This window comes from Mustelus asterias, chromosome 13, assembly GCF_964213995.1.
Source record: "Mustelus asterias chromosome 13, sMusAst1.hap1.1, whole genome shotgun sequence".
Taxonomy (NCBI): domain Eukaryota; kingdom Metazoa; phylum Chordata; class Chondrichthyes; order Carcharhiniformes; family Triakidae; genus Mustelus; species Mustelus asterias.
This window is the reverse complement of record NC_135813.1, coordinates 52,393,250-52,410,240: the sequence shown is the minus strand read 5'-3', so window position 1 is coordinate 52,410,240 and position 16,991 is coordinate 52,393,250. Positions and strand designations below refer to the sequence as shown.

The 16,991-nt window shown below is 44.7% G+C and overlaps 1 protein-coding gene across 1 annotated transcript in view; it reads right to left on the bottom strand.

Moving 5' to 3' along the window:
- Positions 1-16,991, bottom strand: part of LOC144502618 (breakpoint cluster region protein) — a 632,965-nt gene that overhangs the window by 452,186 nt on the left and 163,788 nt on the right. The window contains exon 2 of the mRNA XM_078226759.1: positions 744-928. Coding sequence (XP_078082885.1) covers positions 744-928 — 185 coding nt within the window. The remainder of the gene's footprint in view (positions 1-743; positions 929-16,991) is intronic.

Here is a 16,991-nt window from a genome sequence, read left to right as displayed (position 1 = left end):
TTTGAGAGAGAGATTTTGAATTTCAAAGCAGCGTGCAGATCTTTAAACAAATCCCAGCCAGAACTGAAAGCTGTTTCTCTGTTGCATTCCTCAATCCTCCCATTAACCACATTATCACATGATCCTGTCAATCAACCTAATCAAATCTTCATCTATAAACTAAAATCCATTAGGCCTCTCCTAGGAATACACCACATGGCTGAAATGAGTTATAATCCTGCTCTCCAGGCATTTGAACTGTATTCCTACCAGATATACCAGCTATCTGTAGCATAAAGTTGAATTTTAAACATTTTCCTTAAACACAAATAGCAAAATATATATTTATAGCTAAAGCAACTATATCATTAGTATATCAAGTCAATTCTATCATGAAAATAGCAATAACAAAATAATAATTGCTGAATAAGGAAAAGCACAAAAGTAAAGCTCATACATCTGAAGGGAAAAAGGCTGTCTGAAACCAACTCATTTTCATCTGAGTGTAAATCCAAAATGACTGCTTTTAAACTTTTTGTATGGTTTTTATTGTGCACAACCTGAAAATGCAGCTGCTTTATCTGGTTATACAACAGTATGCAGTATTAATGAGCATTTAATGATTGACCTCAATTGCCTTTGATTTATTATAAAGCAGTGTTGTCATTTACGTAACAGTATATTACATTTTAATCTCTTCACATCCTTTCATTCTTCCCTGTGCATTGCATTGGATTTTACTGTTTCATAATACATCAACTCACCGATTTAGTTGATTCCAAGGACCCAGATGATATGGTGTCCCTGCTACCCCGACTTTTGGAGCTGAGCTGAGGTGATGACGAAGGTGAATCATCTATGTAGGGCATGGTTTCCTGGTTCCGTCTTTGTTCTTCAACTCTATCTGCATCGTAAGAGTAGATTGGCAGTGTGTTGCTGTAGAGTATATCTAGAAAATGGGAAGTACAAACAGGTAAACATCACTGAAGTGAGACATCAAACAACAGTGCATGCTGTCACCAAAACAGTGCAAATTTTGCAGAGTGCTCTCTTAAGGGGCGGCACGGTAGCACAGTGGTTAGCACTGCTGCTTCACAGCTCCAGCGACCTGGGTTCGATTCCCGGCTTGGGTCACTGTCTGTGTAGAGTTTACACATTCTCCTCGTGTCTGCGTGGGTTTCCTCCGGGTGCTCTGGTTTCCTCCCACAGTCCAAAGATGTGCGGGTTAGGTTGATTGGCCATGCTAAAATTGACCCTTAGTGTCCTGGGATGCGTAGATTGGAGGGATTAGTGGGTAAAATATGTAGGGATATGGGGGTAGGGCCTGGGTGGGATTGTGGTCGGTGCAGACTCGATGGGCCGAATGGCCTCTTTCTGTACTGTAGGGTTTCTATGATAAATCTGCAGTATTCACATACTCCAGTTTGACTGCTACTCAGCCGTGGAATTTGAAAAGACAACATCTGAATTATGTGGAGTCATTATCAGAGGGTTTGTTGAAATGTTTAAGATTAACTTTGTCCTTTGAACACTTTCATTTTTTTTTCTTGTGTATTGTAACAGTAGCATAAGGTCACTAGAGCTGAGAAGATTAAATGAAGAAACTTCGAGTGCCACCTTTTATGATCATGTGATATAATACAGGCTAAGAGCTAAACTCTAGAGTTAATCAAAGTAATCCCAAACCCTGCAATGCACCACTGAGCTACTTAACTTTGAAACCACTATTTGTGAGCATTCCCATCCAAGTGCGCCCATTCTGTTATTACCCTTAAGTTTGTCTCTACCATGCTGACCACACCATTAAGATAGATGAGAGGTAACATTTTTCGTTATATTCCAATTGTTATGTTGAATGGACACATCAGTTTACAATAACCAAATATACAAAATAAACACTGTAAAAACTTGCCAATAATTTAAATGATCTGCCATTGTAAGGCTATAAGAAGTCTCACAACACCACTTTAAAGTCCAACAGGTTTATTTGGTAGCACAAGCCACTAGCTTTCGGAGTGCTGCCCCTTCGTCAGGTGAGTGGGAGTTCTATTCACAAACAGGGCATATAAAGACTCAAACTCAATTTACAAAATAATGTAAATTTTTTTGTAAACATTATTTTTAATGTTTTAATTTTAAACATTGTTTTTATTTTAAACATTTTTTAATGTAAACATTATTTTGTAAATTGAGTTTGTGAACAGAACTCCCACTCACCTGATGAAGGAGCAGTGCTCCGAAAGCTAGTGGCCTGTGCTACCAAATAAACCTGTTGGACTTTAACCTGGTGTTGTGAGACTGCTTACTGTGTTTACCCCAGTCCAACACCGGCATCTCCACATCATTGTAAGACTGAATACAGTCAAGATGTGGAGATGCCGGCGTTGGACTGGGGCAAGCACAGCAAGAAGTCTCACAACACCAGGTTAAAGTCCAACAGGTTTATTTGGTAGCAAATACCATAAGCTTTCAGAGCGCTGCCCCTTCGTCAGATGGAGTGAAAATCTGTTCTCCAGCAGTGCTGTTGGAGAACAGATTTTCACTCCATCTGACGAAGGGGCAGCGCTCCGAAAGCTTATGGTATTTGCTACCAAATAAACCTGTTGGACTTTAACCTGGTGTTGTGAGACTTCTTGCTGTGAATACAGTCAAGACAGAGCCCAAAGCTAGCTACCACGAATACAATAGGGAACTTGGATGAGACTACTTTGCCCAATTAGTGGTTAGTATGTAGAACTCGCTACTACATGAGCAACGGAGGCAATAGCATTGGTATATTTAAAAGGAAACTAGATAACCACATGAGAAACAATGAAATGCAAAAATCTGGAAATAGGGTTAAATAAAGTAAGGTGCACAGAGGCTCATATTGAACATAAAAACTGGCATAGACGTGTTGAGAGCCAAATGGCCTTCTTCTCTGCTGTAAATACTATGCCTGTATTTGACTGAATATTGAAAAACTCCACCAAGAACATGAATTATTCTGTTCTTACTCAATGATTTTGTGTGATTTCAGTTAAAGAAAGAACACTTTAAATAGGCAACAGTTTCCTGAAGGTTTTGATTTCTGGTGATAAACTTCCACCAGTATCCATGACAAGCCCACCAACTCCCACAACTACCTTGACTACAGGTCTTCACACCCCACATCCTGTAAGGACTCCATCCCATTATCTCAGTTCCTTCGTCTCTGCTGCATCTGTTCTGATGATGACACTTTCTTAAAATTCTGAATTTGTTCTGAACTGTGGTGGTGAATTTTATTTTTAAATGGTAAATAAAGATGTTGTAGATCTATCATTGATAAAGATATAATGATCCAAAAGACTGATTCAATAGTACTCTCAAATATCTGTGTTATCAGGTCGATGACACTGACTACAAATTAAAATACAATGCTCAACCAAGAAACAAGATTTTTAGTATCCACATACTTCAAGTATCTGATGTTATTCAATTTAACCAATAAAGTGTTTCATGTTTCAATTTCCCAGATAAAATCAATATTATCTACAAATATCAAATGTTTTGTATTGCATTTTATTTCTCCTAACGCATTTTTCCTTGCCCTGTTTAATCGTTCCCTTGCCCACCATTCAACATCCAAAATACCAGTAAACCAACAAACTATCCTTTGACATCTCCATGCAATGGATACAATATGATTATGGTTTTGCAGGTTCATGATTCATGCATGCAGTTGTATCCTACTAATCCCATTATGTTGTTCCTAGGTGCTATCTTAGCTGTTAGCCTGCAGTGCATTCCACTATATAGCAACGAGCAAGAAATTAACATGGAAATATAAAATAAAATTTACTAATCTTCACTTCTGCATCATACTTTGTATTAAAGTGTCACTTTGCCTCTGAAACTGTCCTTTCCCAGAGAACAGGCATATGTGTATATTATAAATCCCAGAACACAGAATACTTCTCCATCCAGCCATAAAATCAACAATAGCAAAGATGTAAATTTGGATTACAAACCAGAAAGGACTAACAAATTTCACGTGAGAAATAACATGAAATGGTAGCTAAAATTACTCATACACCTTCTTAGCTTAAAATTCATCTGGTATATGCAGATCTATGTAATGTAACATTTTTTCTGAGTTAAAATCATTGCACCCAATACTATTAATGTTCCTTGTAATTTTCAAAACTGTTTTTAATTCAATTTTCTTTGTCATTTTTTATCCTGCTCTCCTGAAAATAGTGACTCATGCTGTTGTATGGTTGGTTCCACAGATACTCACCATCTTTTGATATCTCATCCAAGTGGTCAGGGGCAACAACAAATTGTCAGCAAATTATTCAACATGTGTTGAGGTCATCAGAGCTGTCCTCATTCAACATTACGTGCACAATTAAGACCATTTAATCAGACTCTGAAGAGGAGATTGGGGATGCGGGAAGGTGGATAGCAGTCAAAGGTCACAGGGGGGTGATGTTAGGGTTGATGCCTGTCGCTTTCCCAATGGTAGTCATGATGTGGAGATGCCGGCGTTGGACTGGGGTAAACACAGTAAGAAGTTTAACAACACCAGGTTAAAGTCCAACAGGTTTATTTGGTAGCAAAAGCCACACAAGCTTTCGGAGCTCCAAGCCCCACCTAGGGGCTTGGAGCTCCGAAAGCTTGTGTGGCTTTTGCTACCAAATAAACCTGTTGGACTTTAACCTGGTGTTGTTAAACTTCTTACTGTGCTTTCCCAATGGGCAGGGCAGGGAAGACATCAATTAGCAGTTAAAGGCTAATTGAAACCTTTAAGTAGTCAATTAAGTGCCACTTCCAACTGCTGCTGGTATTTTACTAATCAGGCACTCTGTGGCCCACGGGGAGCCGCCACCACAGAAAAACTCCCATCTGCACTCATCAACCACCAGCCACCACCATCACTGGAGCCTGCATGACCAACGGCAGCCCCAACCCTATTTAATTTCTTCTGGGGCTTTTGCAATATTAGGAGTGGCCACCACACCAGTGGCGCTGCTGGGACTGATAAATGGAACAGAAACCCCAACAATCAGGATATTAATTGCCTGATTGCCACAGAATTCAGTCAGAGTCCCCCTCCCCAAAATGGCCAAGATGAGGTTGCCCCTTGGCTTTTTACCCCAACAAAATTTAGCCCTGGGTCATTCTGGCTCGAAACGTTGGCTCTATTTTCTCTCCACAGATGCTGTCAGACCTGCTGAGGATTTTCCAAGATTTTGTTTTTGTTTCAGATTCCAGCAACTGCAGTATTTTGCTTTTATATTGAAAAGTAGCTCTTTCGTAGTTGGAGTCACGAGATATAAATTAGGAATGGAAATGCTCTTCTTTAACCTGGGGTTAAGGCTAACTGTTGCATTTCTGCCATACAGCTGCAATCGGTTAGTTATCACAACCAGAAATCTTCCAATCTGTGTACTTTTAATAACAGTGACATTAGAACGTGTGAGTTAGTGCCCGGCATAGTGCCGAGGCCTTAAATTCTTGAATACCTTCCCTAAATCACTGACTCTCTACCTCTCTCTCCTTCTTTAAGACGTTCCTTAAAATACATCTCTCTGAGCAAGCTTTTGATCATCCGCCCTCATAGGTCATGAATTGGCTTGGTATCAAAATGTGTTTCATAGCATTCCTGTGAAGTTTGCTGGGATGTTTTACTACATTAATGTGCTATTTAAATGCAAACTATTTAAAACAAAAATGAAATAAAATATTTTAAACTAAAAATGGAAAGTCAAAAAAAGTTCAGAATGGACTTCTTTGCTCAAGTTTAATAATTAGAAACTAAGCTTTCAATTCCCTACTGCAAACAGTTCCGAAGTAACTAATCAGAATTACACAGGTAGAAATTTGTCTTTTCTAAATTTATTCTTTCATGGGATGTGGACATCACTGGCAAGACCAGCATTTATCGCCCTTACCTAATGGTCCTCGAACTGAGTGGCTTGCGAGGTCAGTTAAGAGTCAACCATATTGCTGTGGGTCTGAAGTCATATGTAGGCCAGACCAGGTAAGGAAGGCAGATTTCCTTCCCTAAAGGACATTAGCAAACCAGATGGCCTATGCGTTAACATCCAACGCAAATTTCTACCCTCATACATTTTCAATACAATATTAAAAAATGATAGATCCAGAAAAATTGAAGTCAGTCCTACTGTGGCCTGGCTGAAATTGGCTAACTCAGCACATTCCAGAAATTGAAGGAATCTCCAGTTCCACACCACACAGGCTACAGATATGTTTATTACTCACAAGTAAAGCTTACATTGAAGGTACTGTGAAATTTTCCTCGTCACCACAGTTCAGCGCCTGTTCGGGTCAATGCACCTAACCAGCACGTCTTTCAGAATGTGGGAGGAAACCGGAGCGCCCAGAGGAAACCCACGCAGACACGGGGAGTACATGCAAACTTCACACAGACAGTGACCCAAGCCAGGGATCGAACTCGGGTCCCTGGCGCTGTGAGGCAGCAGTGCTAAGCACTATGCTACCGTAGAGATGATCGATTTATATTAATTGTTAAATTTTTCTAATGAACTGTTAATGACAAATGTCAAAATTAAATTCAGTCTTGCTACAATATGGCAAATTGGTAAATGCCAGGCTCCCCAAATCCCAAAGGGAAACTTGAACAAGCTATTAAAATGATTTGCAATTTGTATTTTGTGAGATGGTATCTGAAGGCTGCTCAGGGAGACGAGAGATGAAATCGCTGGGCCTCTGACGCAAATCTTTGTCTTGTCACTGGACACAGGTGAGGTCCCAGACGATTGGAGGATAGCTAATGTGGTCCCGTTATTTAAGAAGGGTAGGAAGGATAACCCGGGTAATTATAGGCCGGTGAGCTTGACGTCCGTGGTCGGGAAGTTGTTGGAGAGGATTCTTAGAGATAGGATGTATGCGCATTTAGAAAGGAATAAACTCATTAACGATAGTCAGCATGGTTTTGTGAGAGGGAGGTCCTGCCTCACTAACCTGGTGGAGTTTTTTGAAGAAGTGACTAGAATGGTTGACGAGGGAAGGGCCGTGGATGTCGTCTATATGGACTTTAGTAAAGCGTTTGACAAAGTCCCTCATGGTAGGTTGGTGCAAAAGGTTGGATCTCATGGGATAAAGGGGGAGGTGGCTAGATGGGTGGAGAACTGGCTTGGTCACAGAAGACAGAGGGTGGTAGTGGAAGGGTCTTTTTCTGGCTGGATGCCTGTGACTAGTGCTGTTCTGCAGGGCTCTGTATTGGGACCTCTGCTGTTTGTGATTTATATAAACGATCTGGAAGAAGGTGTAACTGGGGTGATCAGTAAGTTTGCGGACGACACAAAAATGGCTGGACTTGCAGATAGGGAGGAACATTGTCAGAGGCTACAGAAGGATATAGGTAGGCTGGAAATTTGGGCAAAGAAATGGCAGATGGAGTTCAATCCAGATAAATGCGAAGTGATGCATTTTGGTAGAACTAACATAGGGGGGAGCTATACGATAAATGGCAGAACCATAAAGGGTGTAGAAAAGCAGAGGGACCTGGGTGTGCAAGTCCACAGATCCTTGAAGGTGACGTCACAGGTGGAGAAGGTAGTGAATAAGGCATATGGCATGCTTGCCTTTATAGGACGGGGCATAGAGTATAAAAGTTGGGGTCTGATGTTGCGGTTGTATAGAACGTTGGTTCGGCCGCATTTGGAATACTGCGCCCAGTTCTGGTCGCCACACTACCAGAAGGACGTGGAGGCTTTAGAGAGAGTGCTGAGGATGTTTACCAGGATGTTGCCTGGTATGGAAGGGCTTAGTTATGAGGAGAGATTGGGTAAACTGGGGTTGTTCTCCCTGGAAAGACGGAGGATGAGGGGTGACCTAATAGAGGTGTATAAAATTATGAAAGGCATAGATAGGGTAAACGGTGGGAAGCTTTTTCCCAGGTCGGTGGTGACGTTCACGAGGGGCCATAGGTTCAAGGTGAGGGGGGGAGGTTTAACACAGATATCAGAAGGACGTATTTTACACAGAGGGTGGTGGGGGCCTGGAATGCGCTGCCGGGCAAGGTGGTGGAGGCAGACACACTGGGAACGTTTAAGACTGATCTAGATAGCCACATGAACGGAGTGGGAATGGAGGAATACAAAAGAATGGTCTAGTTGGGACCAGGGAGCGGCGCAGGCTTGGAGGGCCGAAGGGCCTGTTCCTGTGCTGTATTGTTCTTTGTTCTTTAAGAAAAAGAATTTCAAACCACTTGTGAAGATTTTATCAATTAAATTTATTTTATTTGAAACAAGGGAAAAAAACTAAAGACACAAGATTACATTTACACAGTTAACAGTACTTCTACAAACATTTCCCAAAAGATTTCGGTTCAATTAATTCAGAGCTAAACATCCCTTTTAGGCAACAATCCTCATATCTGTTGCTATAGGGGAAGGCTTTTCTCTCGCTGTCTCTCTCTCTCTCTCATCCGATACTGAATGGCAAAGCTCATACCAAAACCTTACAGACACAAACACTTTTTCTCGGAGGGTGGTGACAGTTGCTTTTCCACAGGCCTGTTTCCAGCACACACTGCTTCAGGACCTCAACCACATCTTGCTGCAGTGTTCAACCTCTCTTTAAATATGTTTTTCTTTCATCTTACATTCCCTTACAAGTTCCCTTTCTCAGACTTTACAGATCTTTCATGTTACAGTCACTACATTTTAGGTAAAAGAGTATCACCCATACTCTCACACATAAGTCTGTTTCACGTGACAGTGGGAAAATATTGAAAAATATATTTCATCAGAGTATATATCAACAAGTTTCTTTTCACATTTTGCTTTTCTTAGTGACTTGTTAGAACGGAAAGGACCTTATTGTTCAACAGCTTTTAAATACTGTTAATACTGAGAACTCCAGAACCAGCTCACTAATTCTTTACCAGCAGTAATCCAGCAAATTGCATTACTTTAATGTACGATCAAGACTGGGACCTCAAGAATATGCAGGCATTTAGGGAGCAAATTGATCATTTAAATTTGAACATATTGAGCAGCCGCAGCATCTCCAATGAGATCTGCACAAATAATTACATTTTCATTGATTATTGAACATCAGCTGCACTTTCATCTTGTGCATAATTCCTCCCAATCTTACTATCAGACATTAACTTTTGAAGGGTTTCACAGACTATTCCACAGTCACTCTAAACATACAATAAAGATATCAAATTTTCTAACTGAAAAAGTCTTACTGAATACAGATCACATTTCATAATGAGCGGAATTTTCACGAAGTGGGGGGAGCTCCACTTAAACACTAACAATGGACACAGAGGGAGAGTTGGATCGGTTGCTGGATACCCTGGAGGAGAAGGGGGTCATCTTCTTCCCCAGAAGTGGTAGACAACCCAGGGGTTGGGCCAGCAATGCAGCCTGAGAAGCAGTGGCTGGAGCAGTGAGTGCCTGAACACTGGCGTGGAGGACCGGCACCTTTGGCCACCCAGAGTGATTGTCCATTCTGTCCTGGCATGAGTCCCATCTGTCGAGCCTGGCATGTCCACATTGATCCACTCCCTAACAACCTGCAGCCTTCCAATACCCGACCCAATACATTTACCTCCAACCTCTCTGGTAGCCTGCCAAGTCACGTCCAAACATTTGCCACCTGATTTCCCCCACCCCTAATACCCACGGCACCTGGTCCTTTCTAGCCATCAGGCTTTCAATCCCGCTTTTTGTCCCTTGGAGAAGACAGCCCATAATCACCAGGAGCGGGAGAAGACCAGAGGTGGAGTCTCTGAGCTCCATTCGACGAGCATGCAGTAAATCTTTCAATGGAGACTGACGAAAGAGTCATGATTGACAGCCAGGTTACATAGATTTCTCCTTTTTAGTATCCCAAGACATATAGATTTGGGGGATGAGCAGGGTAAATACATGGGGTTACAGGATAAGTCTGAGTATGCGTAGGTGCAGACTCGATAGGCCGAATGGGGATTCTCTGATTCTATGAAACGACCCTGATGAGGCCCGGCTGTCAGGAGTGGACTTCAAGAGCATGGCCCAGTCATACCGGGCCATCACTGAGGAGTTCCAGAGCTTGGCCCAGTCTCAGAGGGCACTTATGGAGGGTATCCGGAACTTGGTCCAGACTCAGAATGCCATTGTTGAGGGCTTGCACACCATGGTACAGATGCAGATGAGCCTCCAGGACTGCCAGAGCTAGATTTTTTTTCTAAAACTGCCAGAGCAAGATGACGCAGAAGCTTCTGGAGCTCACTCTAGCTGCCCCTCCATCCTATGGAGTGTCCCAGGGAGCCCACGGGAACCTCAAGGTAGGAGGAAGGGCCTCAAGGTAGGTGGAAGGGCCATCCATCCAGAAGAGCCCGGTAGTCGCCAGCCCTTCTGAATCCCCTCTTCCTGAGACCAGTGCATCTCTCGGGCAGCGGGCAGAACAATGTGACAGGGCTACATGTGTGACACTCAAAAGTTGGCTGGGCCCTCCAGGTCCCGGCCCTCCAGGGGACGCCCAAAGGCATCATGGGCCACGGGGAGTGGAAAACAGCTGACCGACTCCACCTCTGATTTGCATCCTTGATGTAGCGGTATGATTAAGAAATTGTAGGGTCGCCAAGAGGGCACGGGTGAAGGTAGTCACTGCAGTCAGAGTTAGGGTAGTACGGACTGTAAATAATCACTATTAAATGTTATTGCACCCCACCGCTGTGACTCCTCTGCCTGTGATCCACTTCTCACAGGGATGACCATACTCTGAGTGTACTGTACCAGAGAGGCCCTTCGGCCCACCGAGTCTGCAATCCGCAGTTCCCAGCACCTGTGCCAGACCCCTCACTGCTGTGGTACTCCAAGCACTCATCCAAAAACACTGTAAGGACCACAGGGTTACCAGCCCCTACCGTTGATGGGGGACTCACCGGCATGAGGTCCTCTACTCCAGTCCCCACTGGCTCCCCAAAAGGTTCCAACAGTGGGAGCCCTGTAGGCGCACAGTGACAGCCTGGGATGGCATCCTCCACACCCGCCAGATCCTTGGACTGGCTCCCAACACCACCTACCCACCCCAGGGCATTGGGCCACATGGTAGTGCCCCAGACCCTCACTCAGATATGGTCTTGGATGCCAGTGTGCAGTCGCAGAACAGATAGGAGTCAGACATGTGTTGCACCAGGGCAGCATCACAGTGTTCCGCATAGTGAGATGTCCTGCCTGGACCAGTAACTTGCTAACACAGCCAACCCAACCCATCACCTAGGTCCGATGGCAACAGGATCCATGGCGGAGGATCTGGACAAGGGGGCGGGGGGGGGGGGGGGGGGGGGTGTTGTTTAAGGCTCCAGTGGGGTTGGTGCTGGTGGATGCCTCCTAACGGGAGAACCTTGAGAGCTGTGATGAGGGCCTCCCTTACCTTGCTACCGCCTGTCTTCCATCCTCTGGCTCCTACTCAGCCTCATCCTCCAGATTCTTCTGGGCCTCCTCCTCCTTCCCAGGGGCATTGGCCTGGTTCCCCCTCCTCCTCCAGAATGTCTCCCCATTGCTGCGCCAGGTTGTGGAGTGCACAGCAGAACACCACAACGAGGAGGCCATACTGAAGGGCACCGCCAGAGGGGTCCAGACAGCAGAACCACATTTCCAGGAGCCCGATGCACCACTTGACGGTGGACTGAGTGATAGCATGGGCCTCATTGTAATGGGTCTCCACATTGGTCTGGGGCCTCTGTACTGACATCATCAGCCATGATTGCAGAGCAGATAACACCTTGTTCATATGAGCCATCTTGGCAGTCTGGGGTGGTCCTCTAATAGACTGAGAATGTCCGAGCTGTGCAAGATGCTATCGTGCATGCTCCCTGAGGTGTCGTGCACACTCCTGCATGATGCTCATCAGGTGGTCGCACACAATCTGAATGTTAAAGGAGTGGAACCTCTATCCAGGCAATTTAAATGCCATTGTTTGGTTGATGGAAGATGACATACTGCCTCCTTTAGCTTCACAAAGCAATATTACAGGTTCTAGTTTGGGGGGTCATGCGACATAACTCCCACTTTTTTTCCTTGGTTTCGACAAAGGATGTAGATTCCTGGTAAGATACTTGTGATGACTCATGTTTCATTCATTAATAAGTTTATTCGCAGTTTCAAGTCCTTTGACTTCGCAGATGGATCGTCTCCGTTGGCCAGGACTTTGCCTCAGAAGTGTTAAGCGGTATTTGTGTATTTCCTACTAGCACATCAGACACACAACTAGCAGGGCAAATTGCAGTTCCCAGCTCCATTTCCTTTTGTGGTTTAAACCCTGAACAAGAACATTGTCTGGTCCAAAGATTTGGGAAGTTTTAGATAACTTGGCAGGATTCAAAGTTCATCTGCATAGAGAAGTCTAGGTGCTAGAATTGCGACTTTCCTCTGTTGTGGGTCAGGCATTCCAACCTTCAAAAGGGTCTGGCGTTTTACAGGGTCTTCAGCACACAGGGGGCAAATGATGTTCAAGCTTCTCTGGGCCATTAACAGGGGAATACTGGAATCTCACTCTGTGGGCACCAGCTCCTGAAATCATTGGGCTGAGCTGCTCTTGTCCAGCTTAGTTCTTGCCTATCCACTTTGGCAACCTGTGGGCTCAGCTGGTCAGATCCAGGAACTATGAGTAGGCTGAGGGTCAGGAGAGTGGGATGTTATAAAGAAACCTTGGCCTCTTTCGAGGATTCCGGTTTACAACAATCTGAGGTCCCCATCTCCTTCAAGATGACCATCATTCCAGTAGCTAAGAAAAACCAAGCAGCATGCCTTAATGACTATCAGCTAGTGGCTCTGACATCCATCATTATGAAGTGCTTCGAAAAGCTAGTCGAATCAATTCCAACCTCCCGGACTACCTGGATCCACTACAGTTTGCCTACCCCTGCAACAGATCCACAGCAGACGCCATCTCCCTGGCCTTGCACTCAATCCTGGAACACCTAGATAACAAGGACATCTATGTCAGACTCCTATTTATTGACTACAGCTCAGCCTTCAACACCATTGTTCCCACAAAACTCATTTCCAAATTCCGTGGCCTGGGCCTCGGCATCTCCCTCTGTGATTGAATCCTGAACTTCCAACTCACAGACCACAATCAGTAAGGATAACTGGAGACCAGTTACCAGCGGTGTACCACAGGGATCAGTGCTGGGTCCTCTGCTATTTGTGATTTTTATAAATGACTTGGAGGAGGGGGCTGAAGGGTGGATCAGTAAATTTGCGGATGACACCAAGATTGGTGGAGTAGTGGATGAGATGGAGGGCTGTTGTAGGCTACAAAGGGACATTGATAGGATGCAGAGCTGGGCCGAAAAATGGCAGATGGAGTTTTACCCTGATAAGTGCGAGGTGATTCATTTTGGTAGGACAAATTTGAATGCGGATTACAGGGTCAACGGCAGGGTTCTGAGAATGTGGAGGAACAGAGAGATCTTGGGGTTCGTATCCACAGATCTCTGAAGGTTGCCATTCAAGTGAATAGAGCCGTGAAGAAGGCCTATAGTGTGTTAGCGTTTATTAACAGGGGGTTTGAGTTTAAGAGTCGTGGGGTTATGCTGCAACTGTACAGGACCTTGGTGAGACCACATTTGGAATATTGTGTGCAGTTCTGGTCACCTCACTATAAGAAGGATGTGGAAGCATTGGAGAGAGTGCAGAGGAGATTTATCAGGATGCTGCCTGGTTTGGAGGGTAGGTCTTATGAGGAAAGGTTGAGGGAGCTAGGGCTTTTCTCTTTAGAGCGGAGGAGGTTGAGAGGCGACTTGATAGAGGTTTTTAAGATGATGAGGGGGATAGATAGAGTGGACGCTCAGAGACTATTTCCTTGGGTGGATGTAGCTGTTACTAGGGGCATAACTATAAGGTTCATGGTGGGAGATATAGGAGGGATGTACGAGGTAGGTTCTTTACTCAGAGAGTGGTTGGGGTGTGGAATGGACTGCCTGCTGTGATAGTGGAGTCGGACACTTTAGAAACTTTCAAGCGGTTATTGGATAGGCACATGGAGCACACCAGAATGATAGGGAGTGGGATAGCTTGATCTTGGTTTCGGACAAAGCTCGACACAACATCGAGGGCCGAAGGGCCTGTACTGTGCTGTACTGTTCGATGATAGGCAACAACACCTCCTCCACGATCATCCTCAACACCGGTGCTCCCAAGGTTGTGTTCTCAGCCCCCTCCTATACTCCTTATACACCTATGACTGTGTGGCCAAATTCCCCTCCAATTCGATTTTCAAGTTTGCTGACGACACCACCGTAATGGGTCGGATCTTAAACAATGATGAGACAAGAGTACAGGAATGAGATAGAGAATCTGGTGAACTGGTGCAGCAACAATAATCTCTCCCTCAATGTCAACAAAACGAAGGAGATTGTCATCGACTTCAGGAAGTGAAAAGGAGAACATGCCCCTCTCCACATCAACGGGGTCAAAGTAGAAAGGGTCGAGAGTTTTAAGTTTTTAGGTGTCCAGATCGCCAACACCCTGTCCTGGTCCCCCCATGCCGACACTACAGTTAAGAAAGCCCACCAACACCTCTACTTTCTCAGAATCATAGAATCATAGAAACCCTGCAGTGCAGAAAGAGACCATTCGGCCCATCGAGTCTGCACCGACCACAATCCCACCTAGGCCCTACCCCCATATCCTGACATATTTACCCTCTAATCCCTTTAACCGACGCACCTCAGGACATTAAGGGGCAATTTAGCATGACCAATCAACCTACCCCGCACATCTTTGGACTGTGGGAGGAAACCGGAGCACCCGGAGGAAACCCACGCAGACACGAGGAGAATGTGCAAACTCCACACAGACAGTGACCCAAGCCGGGAATCGAACCCAGGTCCCTGGAGCTTTGAAGCAGCAGTGCTAACCACTGTGCTACCGTACCGCCCTAAGACTAAGGAAATTTGGCATGTCAGCTATGACTCTCACCAACTTTTACAGATGTACCATAGAAAGCATTCTTTCTGGTTGTATCACAGCTTGGTATAGCTCCTGCTCTGCCCAAGACCGCAAGGAACTACAAAAGGTTGTGAATGTATCACGCAAACCAGTCTCCCATCCATTGACTCTATCTACACTTCCCGCTGCCTCGGAAAAGCAGCCAGCATAATTAAGGCCCCCATGTACCCCGGACATTCTCTCTTCCACCTTCTTCCGTCGGGAAAAAGATAGAAAAGTCTGAGGTCACGTACCAACCGACTTAAGAACAGCTTCTTCCCTGCTGCTGTCAGACTTTTGAATGGACTTACCTTGCATTAAGTTGATCTTTCTCTACACCCTAGCTATGACTGTAACACTACATTCTGCACTCTCTCGTTTCCTTCGCTATGAACAGTATGCTTTATCTCTATAGCGCGCAAGAAACAATACTTTTCACTTTATGTCAATACATGTGACAACAATAAATCAAATCAAATCAAATGGTTCAGGAGCCAGCTCAAGCACTAGCACAACTGGAGAGTCCAGCTTCTGTTGATAGGTGTTTTGGATGGTACAGCAACAAACGAGCAGTTGGCTCCTGAACTTGAGCAAGTCTTTTCGGGTCTGGATGATGTGAAGATGGCCTTCTGGCAGAGGCCTTTTCCGTATCCATTCCAGAGAAGCCTACAGTCTGGTGGTAGTTTATGCTTCAGTTTAAATAGGGTTTAAATAGTGTTAACCCTGTCCAGTCACATTCCAATCTTACATTATGGTTGGTGGCCATGGGGTCCAATCTGGTTGGGGTCCCTCTGCCGGTCAGTTGGGTAATAAGTAATGTGTCTTTTGGGACATCACTTCTCTCTGGTGGATGGTTAGCTCTTGCAGTAGCTCAGATGGCTTTTCAACTCAATGAGCCTTCGCCCTCATTCTTTCTGGGTCAATTTGGGCCCATTTTAAATTCTACATAAAGCTACTAGCCAGGCCGATCAATGATTTCCTAGCTGGGACTTTGTGGGCACTCTTATAACTTGTTCCATGTCCTTGCAACCCTTTTGCCCTCCAGTGGAGGTGCAATTCCAGTTATTCTCCCTTGTGGTTTTTCCACTGGGGGAGGCATCTCATCGGTATGGGAATGCCCTTGGTCCCTATTTAATGTCGGAAAGAAGATTTCTGCTCGCCATATTTCAGCTCAGTCTTTACCCTTTTCCTTCCCAGGCTTAACAACCGTTCTACCCCAAGCTCTTCAGCTATGTAGCACTTCTCTCTCACTATTTCCCTTCCTGTTCCAAGACTTCTCTGGTCCTTATTTAATTCAGGGATATTTGAGAAATTCTATTTCAAATTCTAGTGGTCTTCTCTGGGCCCCTTTTAATTTTATCGGCCTGGTTTCGGCCTTGTTACCATCAAACAGCTTTCGCTCAAGGGCTACGGGTGCTATCTCATCCTTCAGTGCCTCAGGAACGTCCCCAGCTTTCTGCAGATTTCTACTGGTTGGTATTGGCCTCTTTCCTTTTACTGGCTAGCACCTAGCTGTCAGCCAGATTGTTCCCAAGAAGAAAATCAATTCTTGATACTGGTAGTCTAGCAACAATTCTGACTGTAACAGGGTCTGAAACAAGGTCACACTCTAGGTGGATCTTATGGAGGACTGCAAACACAGATGCTGTTCCTGAAAGGGAAAAACTCCAGAAGCTCCTTGGGAGTTTGTCCAGTTCAGATACAGACTGTCATGCCCTCCAAAGGGTACATTTTGGAGGCAAGGCACTCTGCCTGCTCTTCTACCCATTCTTCACAGGACTACTCATGTGAAGCTCTACTCAGCCAACTGGTTTGCTGCACAATCTCCAGCATTCAGGTTTGGAATTGCCGATTTTGTTGTAATGAGAAGACATCAGCCTCCACAGGTTCTCCTTTTGAGGTGCCTGGGAATTCTAACATCCTCTTTTGTGTTTTTTTTCTCTATGAGGGGGCTTACCTATCTACACATTGCCTATCTTTCCAATGCTCATAGGTATGGTTTGGAAAGGGTTTGCCTGAGTTTCCACACCTTTGACGAGATCATAGCTGGGTTTGCTGTGATGG